The sequence below is a fragment of the Dromiciops gliroides genome, chromosome 5, assembly GCF_019393635.1.
Source record: "Dromiciops gliroides isolate mDroGli1 chromosome 5, mDroGli1.pri, whole genome shotgun sequence".
Taxonomy (NCBI): Eukaryota; Metazoa; Chordata; class Mammalia; order Microbiotheria; family Microbiotheriidae; genus Dromiciops; species Dromiciops gliroides.
Window position 1 is genome coordinate 149,143,396 of NC_057865.1, and position 15,407 is coordinate 149,158,802.

Consider the following 15,407-nt stretch of genomic DNA (forward strand, 5'->3'; position numbering starts at 1 on the left):
GCGCACGTGTTCGTGCTTGGACTGGTATCAAAAAGGGACAATAAAGGGAGCAGCTAGGTGGCGCAGTGGATAGAGCACCGGCCCTGGAGTCAGGAGTACCAGGGTTCAAATCCGGCCTCAGACACTTAACACTTACTAGGTGTGTGACCCTGGGCAAGTCACTTAACCCCAATTGCCTCACTAAAAAAAAAAAAAAAAAAGGGACAATATTGTTTGTAGGTAACCATTGGGGTTGTATAATTTAAGAAACTGTCATACTTCTGCTGAATATGTACTTCTACCCCAATGGTGCCCCTTGCTTCTCCTGCTACTTGAAATTCTTGCATTACCTATTCTCTAGGAAAAAAAAACAACCACAACAAACCAATTATTGAAAATGAATATTCATGGGGGCAGCTAGGTGGCCAAAGCACCACCCCTGGATTCAGGAGGACCTGAGTTCAAATGCGGACTCAGTCACTTGACACTTACTAGCTGTGTGACCCTGGGCAAGTCACTTAACCCTCATTGCCTCACCAAAAAAAAAAAAAAAACCCCGAAAGAAAGAAAATGAATATTCAAATGCAAATGTGTATTGGGGAAAAATAAGGGCAGCCAATACTTGTTATTATATCCCTTTGTGTACATTCATAGACTGTCTATTTGTTGTCCAAACCCAGCATAACTGAGCTTAGAGAGGTGCACCTCCAGAGTGACCCTACTTGGCTACTTAAATGGGGTTGTGATCTCATTGAACTGAAGGCTCCCTCCAGAGTTACAAATCACAACCCATTCTCCCAAGGACGGCCTATTCAATGCGCTGCTTGTCCATGTCATTCCATCAGTTCTCAACATAAGGTCTACTGGATGTGCTGGAACCTGCCTTCCTTTTCCTGGTATCTCAGCAGTGCCAGTGGAGTGCTCTGGCTGTCCACCTGCCATCCTTTGCCTTTACTATGTAAGCAGCCCATCTTTTCCTGTCATATAATTTCTTGATTGGCATCTTTTGTTCCTGTTCTTATTCCTCAAGTCAACAAGAATTGACTCAGCACTTGCTATGGACCAAGCACAATAGTAAATAAGCCCTGAGGATACATATACAAGCAAAATAAAAGATAGTCCAAGCCCTCAATGAACTTATGTTCCAATTGGACATAAGAGAGGGCTGGAAGTGATAGGGAAGGAACCCATGGAGGCAAGTTATGGTGGTGAACTCTAGAGAATGAAACATGGCTGGTCTGGGCCCTTCCTCAAAGTGGAGACCTTAAAAAATCACGGCTTCTCAAATACCCCCTATGACTGATTTTTTTTTTTTTTTTGGTGAGGCAATTGGGGTTAAGTGACTTGCCCAGGGTCACACAGCTAGTAAGTGTCAAGTGTCTGAGGCCAGATTTGAGCTCAGGTCCTCCTGAATCCAGGGCCGGTGCTCTATCCATTGTGTCATCTAGCTGCCCCGATTGATTTTTTTTTTTAAAGAATACTTTTAAAATCACACTTCAATCTCAACATAAAACAGTAATATGCAGATGTAACCATAATGTTCTGTAGCTGTAATTTTCCCACACAGTCCTCTAACTCATTGGTGTCCTTGAAACTGTATTTCTTTTATATTTCTCAACTTTTCAATAAAGAAAAACTCTTTCTTTACCTCTCTGTAGCATTATTATTCCCAGACAAGAATGTTACTATTAAAAGGATAGGCTTTTGTTTCTGTAGGAAGATTGGGAGTATTAAAAGAGCTTTGCACTTTCCTCAAAGCAATCTAGAGTACTCTTCTTCTGTTCACCTCTGGGCCTAATTCATCACTGTTATGTACTGCTGTCTCAGACATGCATATCTTTTATACTGTCCATTTAAATGCATGCTGTAGTCTGGGCATTAGATATTCTTAATCCATTGTTCTTTCCTATACAGATGGTTAGGCCCAGTTCCTTTGAATGATTAGAGATTTATTTCTGGAGACTGTGCAGTATTCTGGAGCTTGATACAATTAGCGAAATTCCATTTGCAAACAGACATCTGGAAGACCTCCCCACTTATAGGGAATCCTTCTTCAGCTTGGAATGTGAGCAGAATCTCCTGTGGTGAATAACTTTTTTGAACATATATCTCTTTTTTTATGCCTTGACTAATGTTTGTGCCTGAAAGTCTGAGGATTATTGAACAGGGCTATATATTCTAGCCATAGAATGATAAACTTTTTGTCCATAGTAGCTCTTGAAGGCCATTTATATTAAGTTGTAGAGGCGCTGTAATCTACATTGATGAACATAGTACCTACACTGACAAAATCATGTGTCTTTGAAGTATTGGCATTATTGATATACATTTCTATATCCACTCCATTATCTCCTATTAAACTATAAGCTGCTTGACTGCAAAGGCTGGGTGCGATTTATATTTATCTCTCTCTTAGTGCTCTGTACAAAGATATTTAATACACATTTCTAGAATGAGCAAATAAATGATTTTGAAGGATAGATGGATGTGTACCAAAGCCAAACAAAGCTAAGGATTTCAAAGTTTGAGAAGTGAGACTAGAAATAAAACAGATTAAGTAAAAGGAACAGACAGAGAATGTGAACAGAATATAAGCAAGTACAGCAGTAGGTTCCTTGGGAACAAGGCCTATCTTATTTTTGTCTCTCTGTCTCCAGCATCAAGCACAGTAGCTGACATCTGTCCCAATGACCTCCTAATTTGTCTCCCTTCTCAAAGTCATTTCCCTCCCCAAAACATCTTGAACATGGCTGCTCAAGTGATTTTCCTCAGTCATCTGGCCACGATACTCCCCTACTCGAATAAATTACAGTGACTCCCTATTGCTTCCAGGATCAAACAGAACTCATCTGCTTTTCTTTCTTTCTTTTCTTTTTTTTTTCGTTTATTTGTTTTTGGTTTTTTTGCAGGGCAATGGGTTTAAGTGACTTGCCCAGGGTCACACAGCTAGTAAGTGTCAAGTATCTGAAGACGGATTTGAACTCAGGTCCTCCTGAATCCAGGGCCGGTGCTTTATCCACTGCGCCACCTAGCTGTCCCTATCTGCTTTTCTTTTAAAACTCTTTACAAACTAGTCACATTATTTATCTTCCTATCCTCACTAGTCCCACCAAACTGGTCTTCTCTCTGTTCCTCATACAGAACAACTGTACTTCCTATCTCTATACCTTTGAAAGTCTGGTCATCCCTGCCTACAATTCACTTCCTTCTCAACTCTACCTAAAAGAATCCTTAATTTCCTTCAAGATTCAATTCAGGTGCTACCACCTACAAGAAACATTCCCCTCAACTGTGCCCTTCTTCTTGATCTACATTATATTTTGGGGGGAGGGGCGGGGAAATTGGGGTTAAGTGACTTGCCCAAGGTCACACAGCTAGTAAGTGTCAAGTATATGAGGTCAGATTTTAACTCAGGTTCTCCTGAATCCAAGCCCAGTGCTTTATCCACTGCGCCACCTAGCTACCCCCAATTTACATTGTATTTAACTAATTCCTTTTATTTTGTTTTATTCTGTATATATTCTGCATCTGTAGATACATATATACTTTTTGTATAAACTATGTACATGTAATTTTCATTATTAAATTTGAATCACTTGGAGATGTAAGGTTTTAATGTTTAATATGAGTTAATGCTTAATAAGACATAAAACAGAGAAACATGCTTGCATAAGGGATTCATGCAGATGTCTTGAACAATGAACTAGGCTCAGAATTAAACAAAGATGAGATTGGGCTGGTTTGCATTGAAAAAACTACACTTTCAATGATCCCACATTACTCAGTGCTGCAAAAATTCTTTTACCTCTAATATTCCCCTTTTCTGAAATATGGTATATTACAGTGGATAGTAACTCACTGATAGAGCTATAATGAGTAAGATCTGGGATCAAATCTTGCCTCTGACAAATGCTCTGTGATCACAGGCAAGTTGTTTAACTTGTTAGTGTTTCAGGCAGTTCTCTTAAGTATATAAAATCACTGATGGACTGCCTGTCTGCATTAGGGAAAAGAATTTCCACAGAGGAAGTTTCCCAAACAGATGAAATCAAAGATCTGTTTTTAAAAAAATCTTCTCATGGTGCTACATAGCTAAAAATCATAGAGAACCAATAGATTAGAAAAATCAAAACTTCAGTGACCCATAGGGCCCTGAAAAGATACATAGCAAGTTTAAGTACCCTGCAACATATGACCAATAATAATTCACTCAAGATTTGAGCACAAAAGAGATAGTCAAGGTGAGCTAGTCATGTGTTGGGAATAGGTGGTAGGTGAATAGGTTATTTGTGTCTCTTATATTAAAATATTGAAAGAACCAGTGAAAGACTTCCAGCATGTTGGGAAGACTCTTTATGAAAAATTTATGGAAAGACAGGAGCAAAGATTGCAGAGGATGAGAACCAACAGGTATGTTGCCATCTGCCCAGTTAGAGGAAGTATATACTCTGATTGGCTTATAAATCCATCTAAGTACTGAGGTTTATACCTCAGTAATTTATTCAGTGAGTCAGTAAATATTTATTAAGTGCCTACCTATACTTTATAAAAGTTACTTTTACTTTGAATATAAGAGATTACTATTCCTGAGCTATGTTTCGCTGTCCCCCAGTTTACATAGATTAAAATATTGCCAGCTTATTGAAAATATATATTCCAGAAACTTGAACTCATAAAACTTATATTTTTATTAAATATTTTCAGGCTTTGACATCACTTTCCAGTCATAAAAAGTTAAAAGAACTTACTGTTTCTGGATGTGAATTTATCACGGATTCAGGGATCAAGGTAAGGTGATTAAGATTCTTTACTACAAATTCAAAGACAAAATCATTTTAGCTCAGAGTCATTGTGATGCAGTGGAGAATACTGGATTCGGGGCTAGTCTTACTGCTGCCATTAAGTAGTATTTAAATGATTGTGGATAAGTCACTTAATCTTCTTCATCCCTAGTTTTCTCTTCTTTAAAGTGAAACTTTTGGAGTAATTTTCAAGTTCTTTTTCAGATCCCAAATGCCAGGAATAAAAAAAAAAAGTGCATTAACCAGTACTTAGTACATCTAAACCATCCATTCTGGAGGGTAATTTGGGAGTCATATTGCTCCTAATATCTTCCTTCATATGTGCCAAGATTACACTACTTCTCAACTAACTAGATGCAGAGCACCAGGACAAAATGAAATACATTCTATAGTTCTGAAGGAATTAAAAAAAAAAAGTATTTGAATTATTGGCCAAAATGTGTAACTTGGCTGGTTGCCAACATGTTTTTGCAAGGAAATCATTAGATTTTAAAAACAATTTATGTTTTTCTCATGTTCAAAATATGTCATAACATTAAAAAGAAATAAGGTGATCACTTTCAGAACTCTCACTTAAGAAATAGGTTGGGGAGGGGCAGCTAGGTGGCAAAGTGGATAGAGCACCGGCCCTGGATTCAGGAGGACCTGAGTTCAAATCCGACCTCAGACCCTTGACACTTACTAGCTGTGTGACCCTGGGCAAGTCACTTAACCCCAATTGCCTCACCAAAAAAATAATAGGTTGGGGAGGCTCATTTTTAAAATATATAGAGAACGGAGTCAAATTTATAAAAGTAAAAAGCCATTTCCGAATTGATAAATGGTCAAAGAAAATGAATGGTTTTTAGAAGAAATCAGAGCTATCAATTGTCATATGAAAAATGCTCTACACCACTAATAATTAGAGAAATGCAAATTGTAAAAATTCTAGGGCCACCCCACAACCATTAGATTGGCTAACATGACAGAAAAAGAAAATGACAAGTGTTGGAAGGGATGTGAAAAAATAGGTACACTAATACAGAGGGAAATGGTCTAACCATTACGGAGAACAATTTGAAATTATGCCCAAATGGCTATAAAATTCTTCATACTCTTACCTACCAATATCACTATTAAGTCAGTACCCCAAAGATATCAAAGTAAAAGAACCTATATTACATAAATATTTATAGCTGCTCTTTTTGTGTTGGCAAAGAATTGCAAATTGAGGGGATGTCCCTCAGCTTGGGAAACTGCTGAACAAGTTGTGATATATGTGACAAATCCTATTCTGTTGTAAGAAATTTTCAAGGGCGTGGTTTCAGAAAAACCTGGAAAGACTTATATGAACTGATGCAAAGTGGAGTGAGCAGAATCAGGATAACATTATATACAGTAACAGCAATATTTATAATGATGATCAAATATGAAAGACTTGGCTATTCCAATTAGTACAGTGATCCAAGACAATTCCGTAGGATTCATGCCAAAAATGTTATCCACTTCCAGAGAGACAACTGATGGTATCAGAGAACAGATTGGAGCAAATTTTTTTTCTTTATTTTTCTTGCCCTCTACCCCAGAACATGACCAATGCAGAAATATATTATGTATGACTTTCATATGTATAATAGGTATGATATTTCTTGTCTTCTCAATAGGTGGGAAGCAATAGTAAGGAGGAGAGAATTTGGAGTTGAAAATAAAAGTGTTAAAGTTTTTAAAGAGAAAAATGCAGGGGGAATAGTACTAATCTAATAATACATTGTTAGTGCCATCTAGTGGCAACTCCCTTAAATTACAGACACAGGGCCTCTGGGGTATCCTGCCTATCCTTTGAGGGGCATACCTGACAGATCTAATATAAAGTAACATAAGCGTCTCAAACTTCCATCCATAAGAAAGTATCTAGAGAGATCAAAAGAATTATAGCTCTTATGTGTTTTCTCCCTCATTAAAATGTGAGCTTCTAGAAAGAAGTGACCATCTGATTCATAGCATGCAACATAGTGCTTTACACATCATAAGCATTTAATAAATGCCAAATTCATTAATTCGGCATTTTAAGGTTTAAAAAATATTAAAGCAATTTAGAATTTTAAAAAATTTGATTCTTCTTAGAAAAAAATCACTGTCATTTCCCAATACCACCAACATATGCACCCCCCCACACACACACACCCACACCTCGCACAGCACACATACCCAGAGAAGTATAGTTACTCAAGATTGACACACTGATCACCGAATCTTACTTCTATATTGAGTAATATGGTCAAATCTCTAATAGAAAATAGGAATATCAGACATTTAAAAAACACAATACTAGGGGAAGAACACTAGTCTTAGAGTCAAAAGACCATGATGCTAGTCTCAGATCTTGAGGCTTGTAATATTTGTGGCACCTATCACACAAAGGTGTATTTGTCTCCTATATCTATGATTTTTTTTTCTTTTGAGAAAGGGGTACTTCTCACCTAGGCTAGAGGTGCAGCCATCACTCAGAGGCCCAATCCATACCCCATTGGCATAGAAACATTGATGTGGGCCATTTTGCCCCTTCCTATATAGCCCATTGACCCTGCTATTGAGGGTTCACCATATTGTTGCAGGACATAGAGCAGACACCCACTCCAGCTCAGAAGTCCCATGTTCAAGAGATCCACCAATCACAGCTTCCCTTATAGCAGGGATATTACTGGTGTGTGCGGCTGTGTCCCATCACCCCCAAATCCCACTTGTGATTTTACTGCTATAGAGAACTCCCCATTTTACCAATACAGATCAGGAATGGCTCTGCATTTTATAGTTGTAGAGAGCTATTGGGGTGCACTTTCCTAGGGTCACACAGCCATTGTCACATATCAGAGGCAGGACTTCAGCCCAAGTCTTTCTGTGATCTCAGGGCTGGTACCTTACCATTATTTAACATCTTTTCTTTTAGAAAGTTATTTTTAATAGGAACCGTGGTAACTGGCACGTATATGACTTTGAGATTCACAAATGCTTTCTATGGATTATTCCATTTGTTGTGAAGAGAGAATTTTACAGATCTGGCTATTCTATACAAGAGAGAACTAATGATAATTAAAAGAAAACTGAGAACATGATTGGAGGAAATAAAGAAATTATTGAGATGGTAAATATGTACTTGGATAAGTAGGTGCGAAACGTTTCGTTTTTGTTTTTTTGCAGGGCAGTGAGGGTTAAGTGACTTGCCCAGGGTCACATAGCTAGTAAGTGTCAAGTGTCCGAGGCTGAATTTGAACTCGGGTCCTCCTGAATCCAGGGCCGGTTCTTTATCCACTGTGCCACCTAGCTACCCCCCAAAATAGCCTTTTTTTCTTTTTCTCTCTTTTTTTTTTTTTGCAGGGCAACAGGGGTTAAATTACTTGCCCAGGGTCACACAGCTAGTAAGTGTCAGGTGTCTGAGGCCGGATTTGAACTCAGGTTTTCCTGAATCCAGGGCCGGTGCTTTATCTACTGCACTACCCAGCTGCCCCCTCGTGAAACATTTTGATAAGTTCCACACCTAAAGATTATTGAAAAACTTGCTTTTCCATGGCATTACAGTGAATGGCTTTAAGTGAGTGAAGAGAGAACCATTTTACATGAGCAACAAATTATGAGGGATCAGAATAAATGAAGTAAATCTGATACATAATGTCATCATAATTGTATAGTATGGTAATGCACAGAAGAGGAGGGGGAGAGGGAGGGGAGGGAGGGAGAGATGCACAGGGTGAAAGTCTGGTCATTTGTGAGTGCTATTTTCCAGGCACTATTCTAAGCATTGGGGAAACAAATATAAGCAAGATAGTCCCTGCCCTCGAGGAAATGACATTCTAATAGAGGATGACAGCACATAAAAGGCATCTAGAAGTGGGATGAAGGAGGTTATAGGATGAGGGCAGCAAGGTGAAGAAAAAACCAGGGAGTGGAACAGAGGCCTGGATCCGGACAATCTAAGACAAAGGTCACCTGTCAGAGCCCAGGGTCTGTCCAGGGGCAGAATCCAAGTTTCTTGATAGAGAGGAGGTGGGAATGAGGACTGGAGGGGGAAGCAGCTTGGTTTGGAGATTACTGGGAAGCGAGGTGGGGGCCTGGCTATTAATAATCCATAATAAATTACTTGAAGTATTATTACTTTTCTACAGCCAAACCATATATTTCTGGATTTTCTTGTACAAAGGGGGAGGGCCCTGGGAAGGGACAAGGAAAAGAAGGGTTTGTAGCCTCCAGAGTGCTTTCTCACAGTAGGAGGTTTGGGAAGGAAGCCCCTGCCCTGCTGTGCTGTTATCTACTTCCTTGCCAGCTTTCTGTCTAAAGATGAGGCCAGGCCTGTCCCTTTCTGAGGATATTGCCCACCAGCTTGTGCCAAGCTATTACCAGGACTGAAATACTTCTCTTCATCATGCAGAGAATATTTTGGGACAAGTGGACCTGTTGACCAAGGGCTTCCAAAATCCAGGCTATGGATCTCTCTTGGAGAATTAAGAAGACCTGGTTACTTTAGTCCCTCACGGGTATTCTAAGAAGCCTGGAAGAAAATTTTTCTTTGTCCTAGTTTCCCAATATCTTTCTCTTGTCCTTCTAGAGGGAAGGAACAAGGGAACCACAAACATTTCTTTTTGTTCTCTTTGCTAGGGTAGCAGACCAAGGAGAGTGTTTTAATTATGGGGCTTACTAAGGGGCACTTTCTCTGTATTCTAGCTATGATTTTTGTTTTTCGGCCATGTCACTTCTTGCTTAGACTGTTAGTGCAGCAGTCCCTTATAGGCTCAATCCCACATGTGATTGTCATAGGAGCTTTCACCTACTCTGTTGTTGACGTGGGTATTTTAGTTAACCTGTCAGACCCTACTACTGGGGACTTGCCATTTTGGTTCAGGACATAGAGCAGCTTTAACCCACTAAAGCTCAGAACTCCTAAGCTCAAAAGATCCTCCAGCCTCAGTCTTCCTGGTAGCAGGGATATTTCAAATGCATACAGGTATGCACCATCACATCACTTTTTCCTTCTGAAAAGAGAAGTACCTGGAGAAGAGACTACTAATAAGAGCTTTTATGTTAATATTCCAAATCTGCTGAGACAAACCAGAGAGAGGGAAGGGGGGGGGAGAGTGTTTATGTGTCTGGGTGAAAAGAGTTGAGCTGAAGGGAACCTTGGATTGTGAAGTGGGTTTATTTGGAGGGCCTTTGGAGGGCCAAAGGGCAGCATAAGGGCAATGAGGATGGGTACTAGGAACATTAATTTTTTTATTATCATAACTTTTTATTTATTCAAAACAAACCAAACAAAATAAAACTCAGTATTGTGGACTCAAGTGAGGGGAAGTTTGCCACCCTTAAAGCTCCCACTCTGTATGATGAAATATGCTGCTTTGACAACATCTGCACGTCAAGATTTATGCTGTTAAACAACTGGTTAATGGGGAACCAGGCCAAGTGATCCAAAGCTTGGAGTTGATAAACACAACACACTTCCTTTATATTTACTTTTTTTAAGTTTAGAAATTAATAATACATAATAAAATACATATTGCAAAGATAAACATTCACTGCTTCTAGCATTGGAGGACTTCAGAGCAAATCCCTCCTCTGATGCTGACCTTATGCAAGTTGGAATAACATTTCAAATCAAATAAGACACATGCATATATATATATATATATATATATATATATCTGAGAGGAAGAGAGAGAGATAGAGAGAGATCGATCAACCATGTTGGTTGTACATACACATGTGTGTATGTATGTATGTGTGTATGTATGGCATCTAGGTAGCTCAGTGGAGAGAGTGCTAGGCCTAGAGTCATGAAGACCTGAGTTCAAATTTGGTCTCAAATACTTACTAGCTATGTGACCCTGGGAAAGTCACTTAACTTCGCTTTGCCTTAATCCACTAGAAAAAGAATTGGCAAATCATTCTGATATCTTTGCCAAGAAAATCTCATGGACAGTATTTGTATGCTATTGTCCACAAGATCACAAAGAGTTGGAAAATGACTGAATGACTGACCAAATATATATCCTTCTGTCACTCACAAATATAACACACACACACACACACACACACACGCACATACACATACACACACACATATGCACACACACATATGCACACACACACTATATACATAGGTGAGAGGTATATGAGGTCCCTTCTGGCTCTCAGTCTGTGAGCCTATTTAAAACTACTGTATAATATCCTAAATACAATTAAAGCTACTCTCTTCCTCCTATTTAGTTGTGAAGCTAGTTCATTCATTACCCATCTTCAGTGTCCAAGTATCAGTTCTGTGGTTTCTCAACCTAATGATCACTCAACTATCATAATCTGCACAATGGACATTCTTCATCAATTGTTTTTCCTTTGTAGATAGAAATGTTAAAATTATACAAGATTCCTTGAAAAATGTAACAAATAACTTGTTTTGACCACCCTGTGATTATTACTTTCAAGCAAGACATAAAACAAGGAGATGTATACTTACTAGAAGTATTCATGGCTCTTTCTGAATATGTTCAATGCAGAGTCCAAATGTCAGAGGGGCTCCTTATAGATAGCAAGGTCCTCCAGAAGCTCTTGTTTACAGATCACTTTGTTGTTGATTGGGTCAAGCCCTGAACACGCAGAACTTCCTAAATGAAGCATATAATCATTCAAAAGAGTTAACTGAACAACATGCTATTAATGAAATTTAACTTATACTTCAAGTATAGTGTTAGATAAGATTGAATTTGTTCTGCAGATCATCAGTGAAACCAAAAAGAACCACCATAGTGGACAAGACCTATCAACAAGCACTGGTATTTGTCAATAGAAACAATATAATCAATACAGTGGGATGAGGAGAGGGCTAGATTTAGAGTCAAAGAATCCAGCTTCAAATCCCAGCCCTATCCCAAGATTTCTGTGTGATCTTGGGCAAATGACTTCACATTTCCAAGGCTTAGTATCCTTCTCTGTAAAGTGATGGGGTTTGACTTGATGACTTCTAAATTCCCTTCCAACTCTAGATTTCTGATCTATGGGCCTTTTTTTACTGGCCTAGAAGTTAAGATTTCAGGGTTCTAGTCCTGGTTTTGCTACTAATTAGTTATCTAACATCAAACAAATCACTTCACATTTTTTTGCCTCAGTTCCCTCATTGGTAAGATGTGGATTAGATTAGATTTTCTTGAAGATTCCTTTTAACTTTCAAGTTCTATGATAGCATAAGGATGTGTTGTTAATGATTAGAGTTTAGATAAATTGCTTCCTTCTTTGGGACACTGTGTCTTTGTCTTTAAAATGAAGAAGTTGGACTAGAGGACCTCTTGATGTTATTTCCAGCTGTAAATCTTTGTAATAATGATTTGTCATGCCAAAGTTTTCTGTTGTCCTCCCTTCGATTGTATCAATTCAAGGTCTTTATCTTTTCACCATTGAGAAATTGATGATTATACTTAACTGAGATAATGAAGGCGCTGTGTCCATTTATGAACCACATATAAGTTGGACAGTAAACTGAGTTCTGCCATGGTTTTAATATCTAATAAGGTGTCATAGGCTGTTGCACACACAGTTGTAAGCTAATTTGACAAATATTAATGGAATTAAAGTGAATAGAGAAGGAAAATGTGGGATGAGAAAGATGACTAAAATGTAAGAGAACACTTTAGATTCTCGTTCAATAGATTTACAATTTCTTTTTTTTTCTGAGATTACGCTTCTATTTCTCGATAACATTTTCTATACATGGCAACTATTTTAATAATGATAACTTGGTATATTAAGTGAAAATGTATTTTCATGAACATAAGTAGGTAGTATAATATCAGCTCTTATGTCCTGCCTCACCATATAATACTCTTAAGCATGTGAATTTGTTTTAGTTTTTTTCTTATTATGAAGTCTGGTAGATGAAGGGTAGGAGAGTGAAAGGAAAAGGAAAAGTGTTACATTTTTGTCATTTTATATTGGGATTTATAAAGGAAGAGGGGAGGAAATGTAGTAGGAGGTTTAAGTGGAAACTTTAGATTATCTATGATTTATCTGTTGTTTCCTTGCTTTCATTTATTCCCATAAAGTAATGATTATAGGAAGCTTGCCATGTTTTAAAACAAGCTTTTGATAAAAGAAATTTAACAGAATTAATTTTATTCAGAATGAAGATAAATAATAATTGAATACTTTACCCTTGGTTATGTTTTGCAACAGTCACGAAAATAATAAAAAGTTAGTTCATTTCAGTGTTTCACTAGAAACCACAGAACATGAAAATGAAGTGTCTAGAGACTCAGATTTATTGACTTTTAGAATCTGGTTTTAATTACTCCCAGTGATTTCAGTTCCACGTTCTTGCAGACATTAGATATTCAGTTTGCCTAATTTCATTTAGTACTTCTGGAAGGCATACTTTTTCAATAAAAATGTTCAATGGTAAAGTGATTGAGTATTTTTCTTGAGAATTCCTTTTCTTGAGGTACTTGCCAATTTAATTATCAAAATGCCAGATTTGGAAAGATTCAGTTTCATTTGGATGTTGCCATATCACAGTTTAATACCTTAATAATCCGTAATTTCATTATTGTGGGTAGATAATTCATGTGGAAGCTTTATTATTAGGTAGCATTTGATAGAACCAATGAAAGAATATTATTTACCTTGGAAGCTTTTGGTGAAGGTGTAATTCTACTACACATTTTACACTATTTTGTGAGTTTCTCTCTCTCTTTTTTCAGTGTAGGTTGAAAATGGAAATCCCATTGCCTAACATAAAACTTCTGGTTTTCTAGTCTTGGCAGATTGATTTGATTTAATCTGGGAGAATGTTAATCAGTGTGTTGGAAGAATAAGATTTAGTCAAGATCAACCACACACACAAACACATGCAAATGTATGTTCCTGTGTGTGGTTATGTATATATTTGTGAAAAGAAGGGGGAGGGAGAGGAAGAGCAAGAGGGAGAGAAAAAGAAATGTATAAATAACTAAAAAATTAGTGTAAGTGAATGTCCATAAAATAAAGACAATTAGCTCATCTAAATTATTCTTAAATCCCAAAGTTTAAATGTTAATTTAAATAATTGTGATTTGTACTTTAGAAGTATTTTAGATTAATTTTTTATCACTAAAGTCAAGGTATTTAAAATGAAAACATACTTGTAAAATGCCAGTTTTTCATTTGTTAATGGTTATTGGAATTTGGTATCAAGGCAGAATCTGTTAGATAAATGCATACATGACCCAATTGTTCAAAATATAAAATGACAATTCATACCTATATAGAGTCTGTAGTTGGCCAGTGTTATGAACACTGAATAAGACAATTAGAAAACGAAGAGGATGGGAACACTAGTTTAAAAATGAGGTATATGTTAGCATCATTCAACTAACCAGTGCTACCATGAATTAGGTAAATACAGAATTGCTACCTACCTGAGAACATGTTGGATTAAGAGTTAGCCAGCACTGTGGCTGTTAGGTATTAGATGTTGACATTAGCCACAGTTTGGACTTGAATATGAGGTGATTTATGACATAGCAGAATAATAAGCAAATAGTTTTCATTATATCTCTGTCAATAACTCAGCATCTCTCAAAGATTATGCTACTCCCTGAGTAAAAGTCAATTTTTTATAAAATGTTTGAAAAAACTGCAATTTCCAGAATTATACTTTAGTGGCCTGAGAATTAATGTCATTTTCAGATATATATTTTTAGGGAGAATATACATGTATTTTAGAACAGAAATTGGCTCTCTGCTTTCCAGTATCAGCCCAGATACAGAGGATTACCAGAGATACAGGTTGGAAGGAGTGGGCATAAGAATGGATGAATGGATGAATGAATGAATGGATGAATGAATGAATGAATGAAAGAAACATTTACCAGATGTTTACTAAGTGGCAAGTACAAGATTAAAAATAGAACTAGTTCTCCCTTTCAAAGGAGAAAAAAACATGAAGAAGGGATCAACTACAGGATAAAAAGAAAGATTTGGTGGGCCTTTTTTTCCCTTTTTGTTTATTAGTATTGTTTATCCAAATCTGAAAGGGTTATAATCTCTTATTTTTCTGTATCTTTTTTCATTTTGTTATTTTTTAAAGTTTGCTCATGAATGCTCTTTTTATATTTAATAACTTATGAATTTATATTGAAACTGCTTTTGAAGTTATGATGTCAACTCTTCATAAAGACACATGAGGTTTCTTCTTTCTTCTGAAATGTTTTATATCTACCAGGAATGAGAAGACATGTCCAGTCAGAAGATAGAGGATAATCAAGAAAGATTTATTAGATGCATAATTCTACAGGCATGGAGGGAGAGGAGTCAGACACTATAGGTAGCATTCATAGTGACACAAAGACCACAAGATCCTGGGTTTGCAAATTCAGTCTGTTTCTTTTGTAAGGTCCTACATCCTACCTTACCTTATTGCTTATTCCTCCATCTCTTACACCAACTTCTCTGTTCTGTGACCAATTTCTGGGTCTATTTTCATACTTTCTATACCTGACCCTGCTTTTTTTTTTTGCAGATGGATTTCTTTAGTATGATTTGGCATTCCATGAGAACCCAACCTCAGTTCTAATTATTAGCAAAGTCAAGTAATCCATATTCGTCTGCAATGGTGAGAGAATATGGATCACT

The 15,407-nt window shown here is 37.2% G+C and overlaps 1 protein-coding gene across 1 annotated transcript in view; it reads left to right on the plus strand.

The window, feature by feature from the left end:
* Positions 1–15,407, plus strand: part of FBXL13 (F-box and leucine rich repeat protein 13) — a 212,442-nt gene that overhangs the window by 167,390 nt on the left and 29,645 nt on the right. Inside the window, exon 12 of the mRNA XM_043967586.1 lies at positions 4,684–4,767. Coding sequence (XP_043823521.1) covers positions 4,684–4,767 — 84 coding nt within the window. The remainder of the gene's footprint in view (positions 1–4,683; positions 4,768–15,407) is intronic.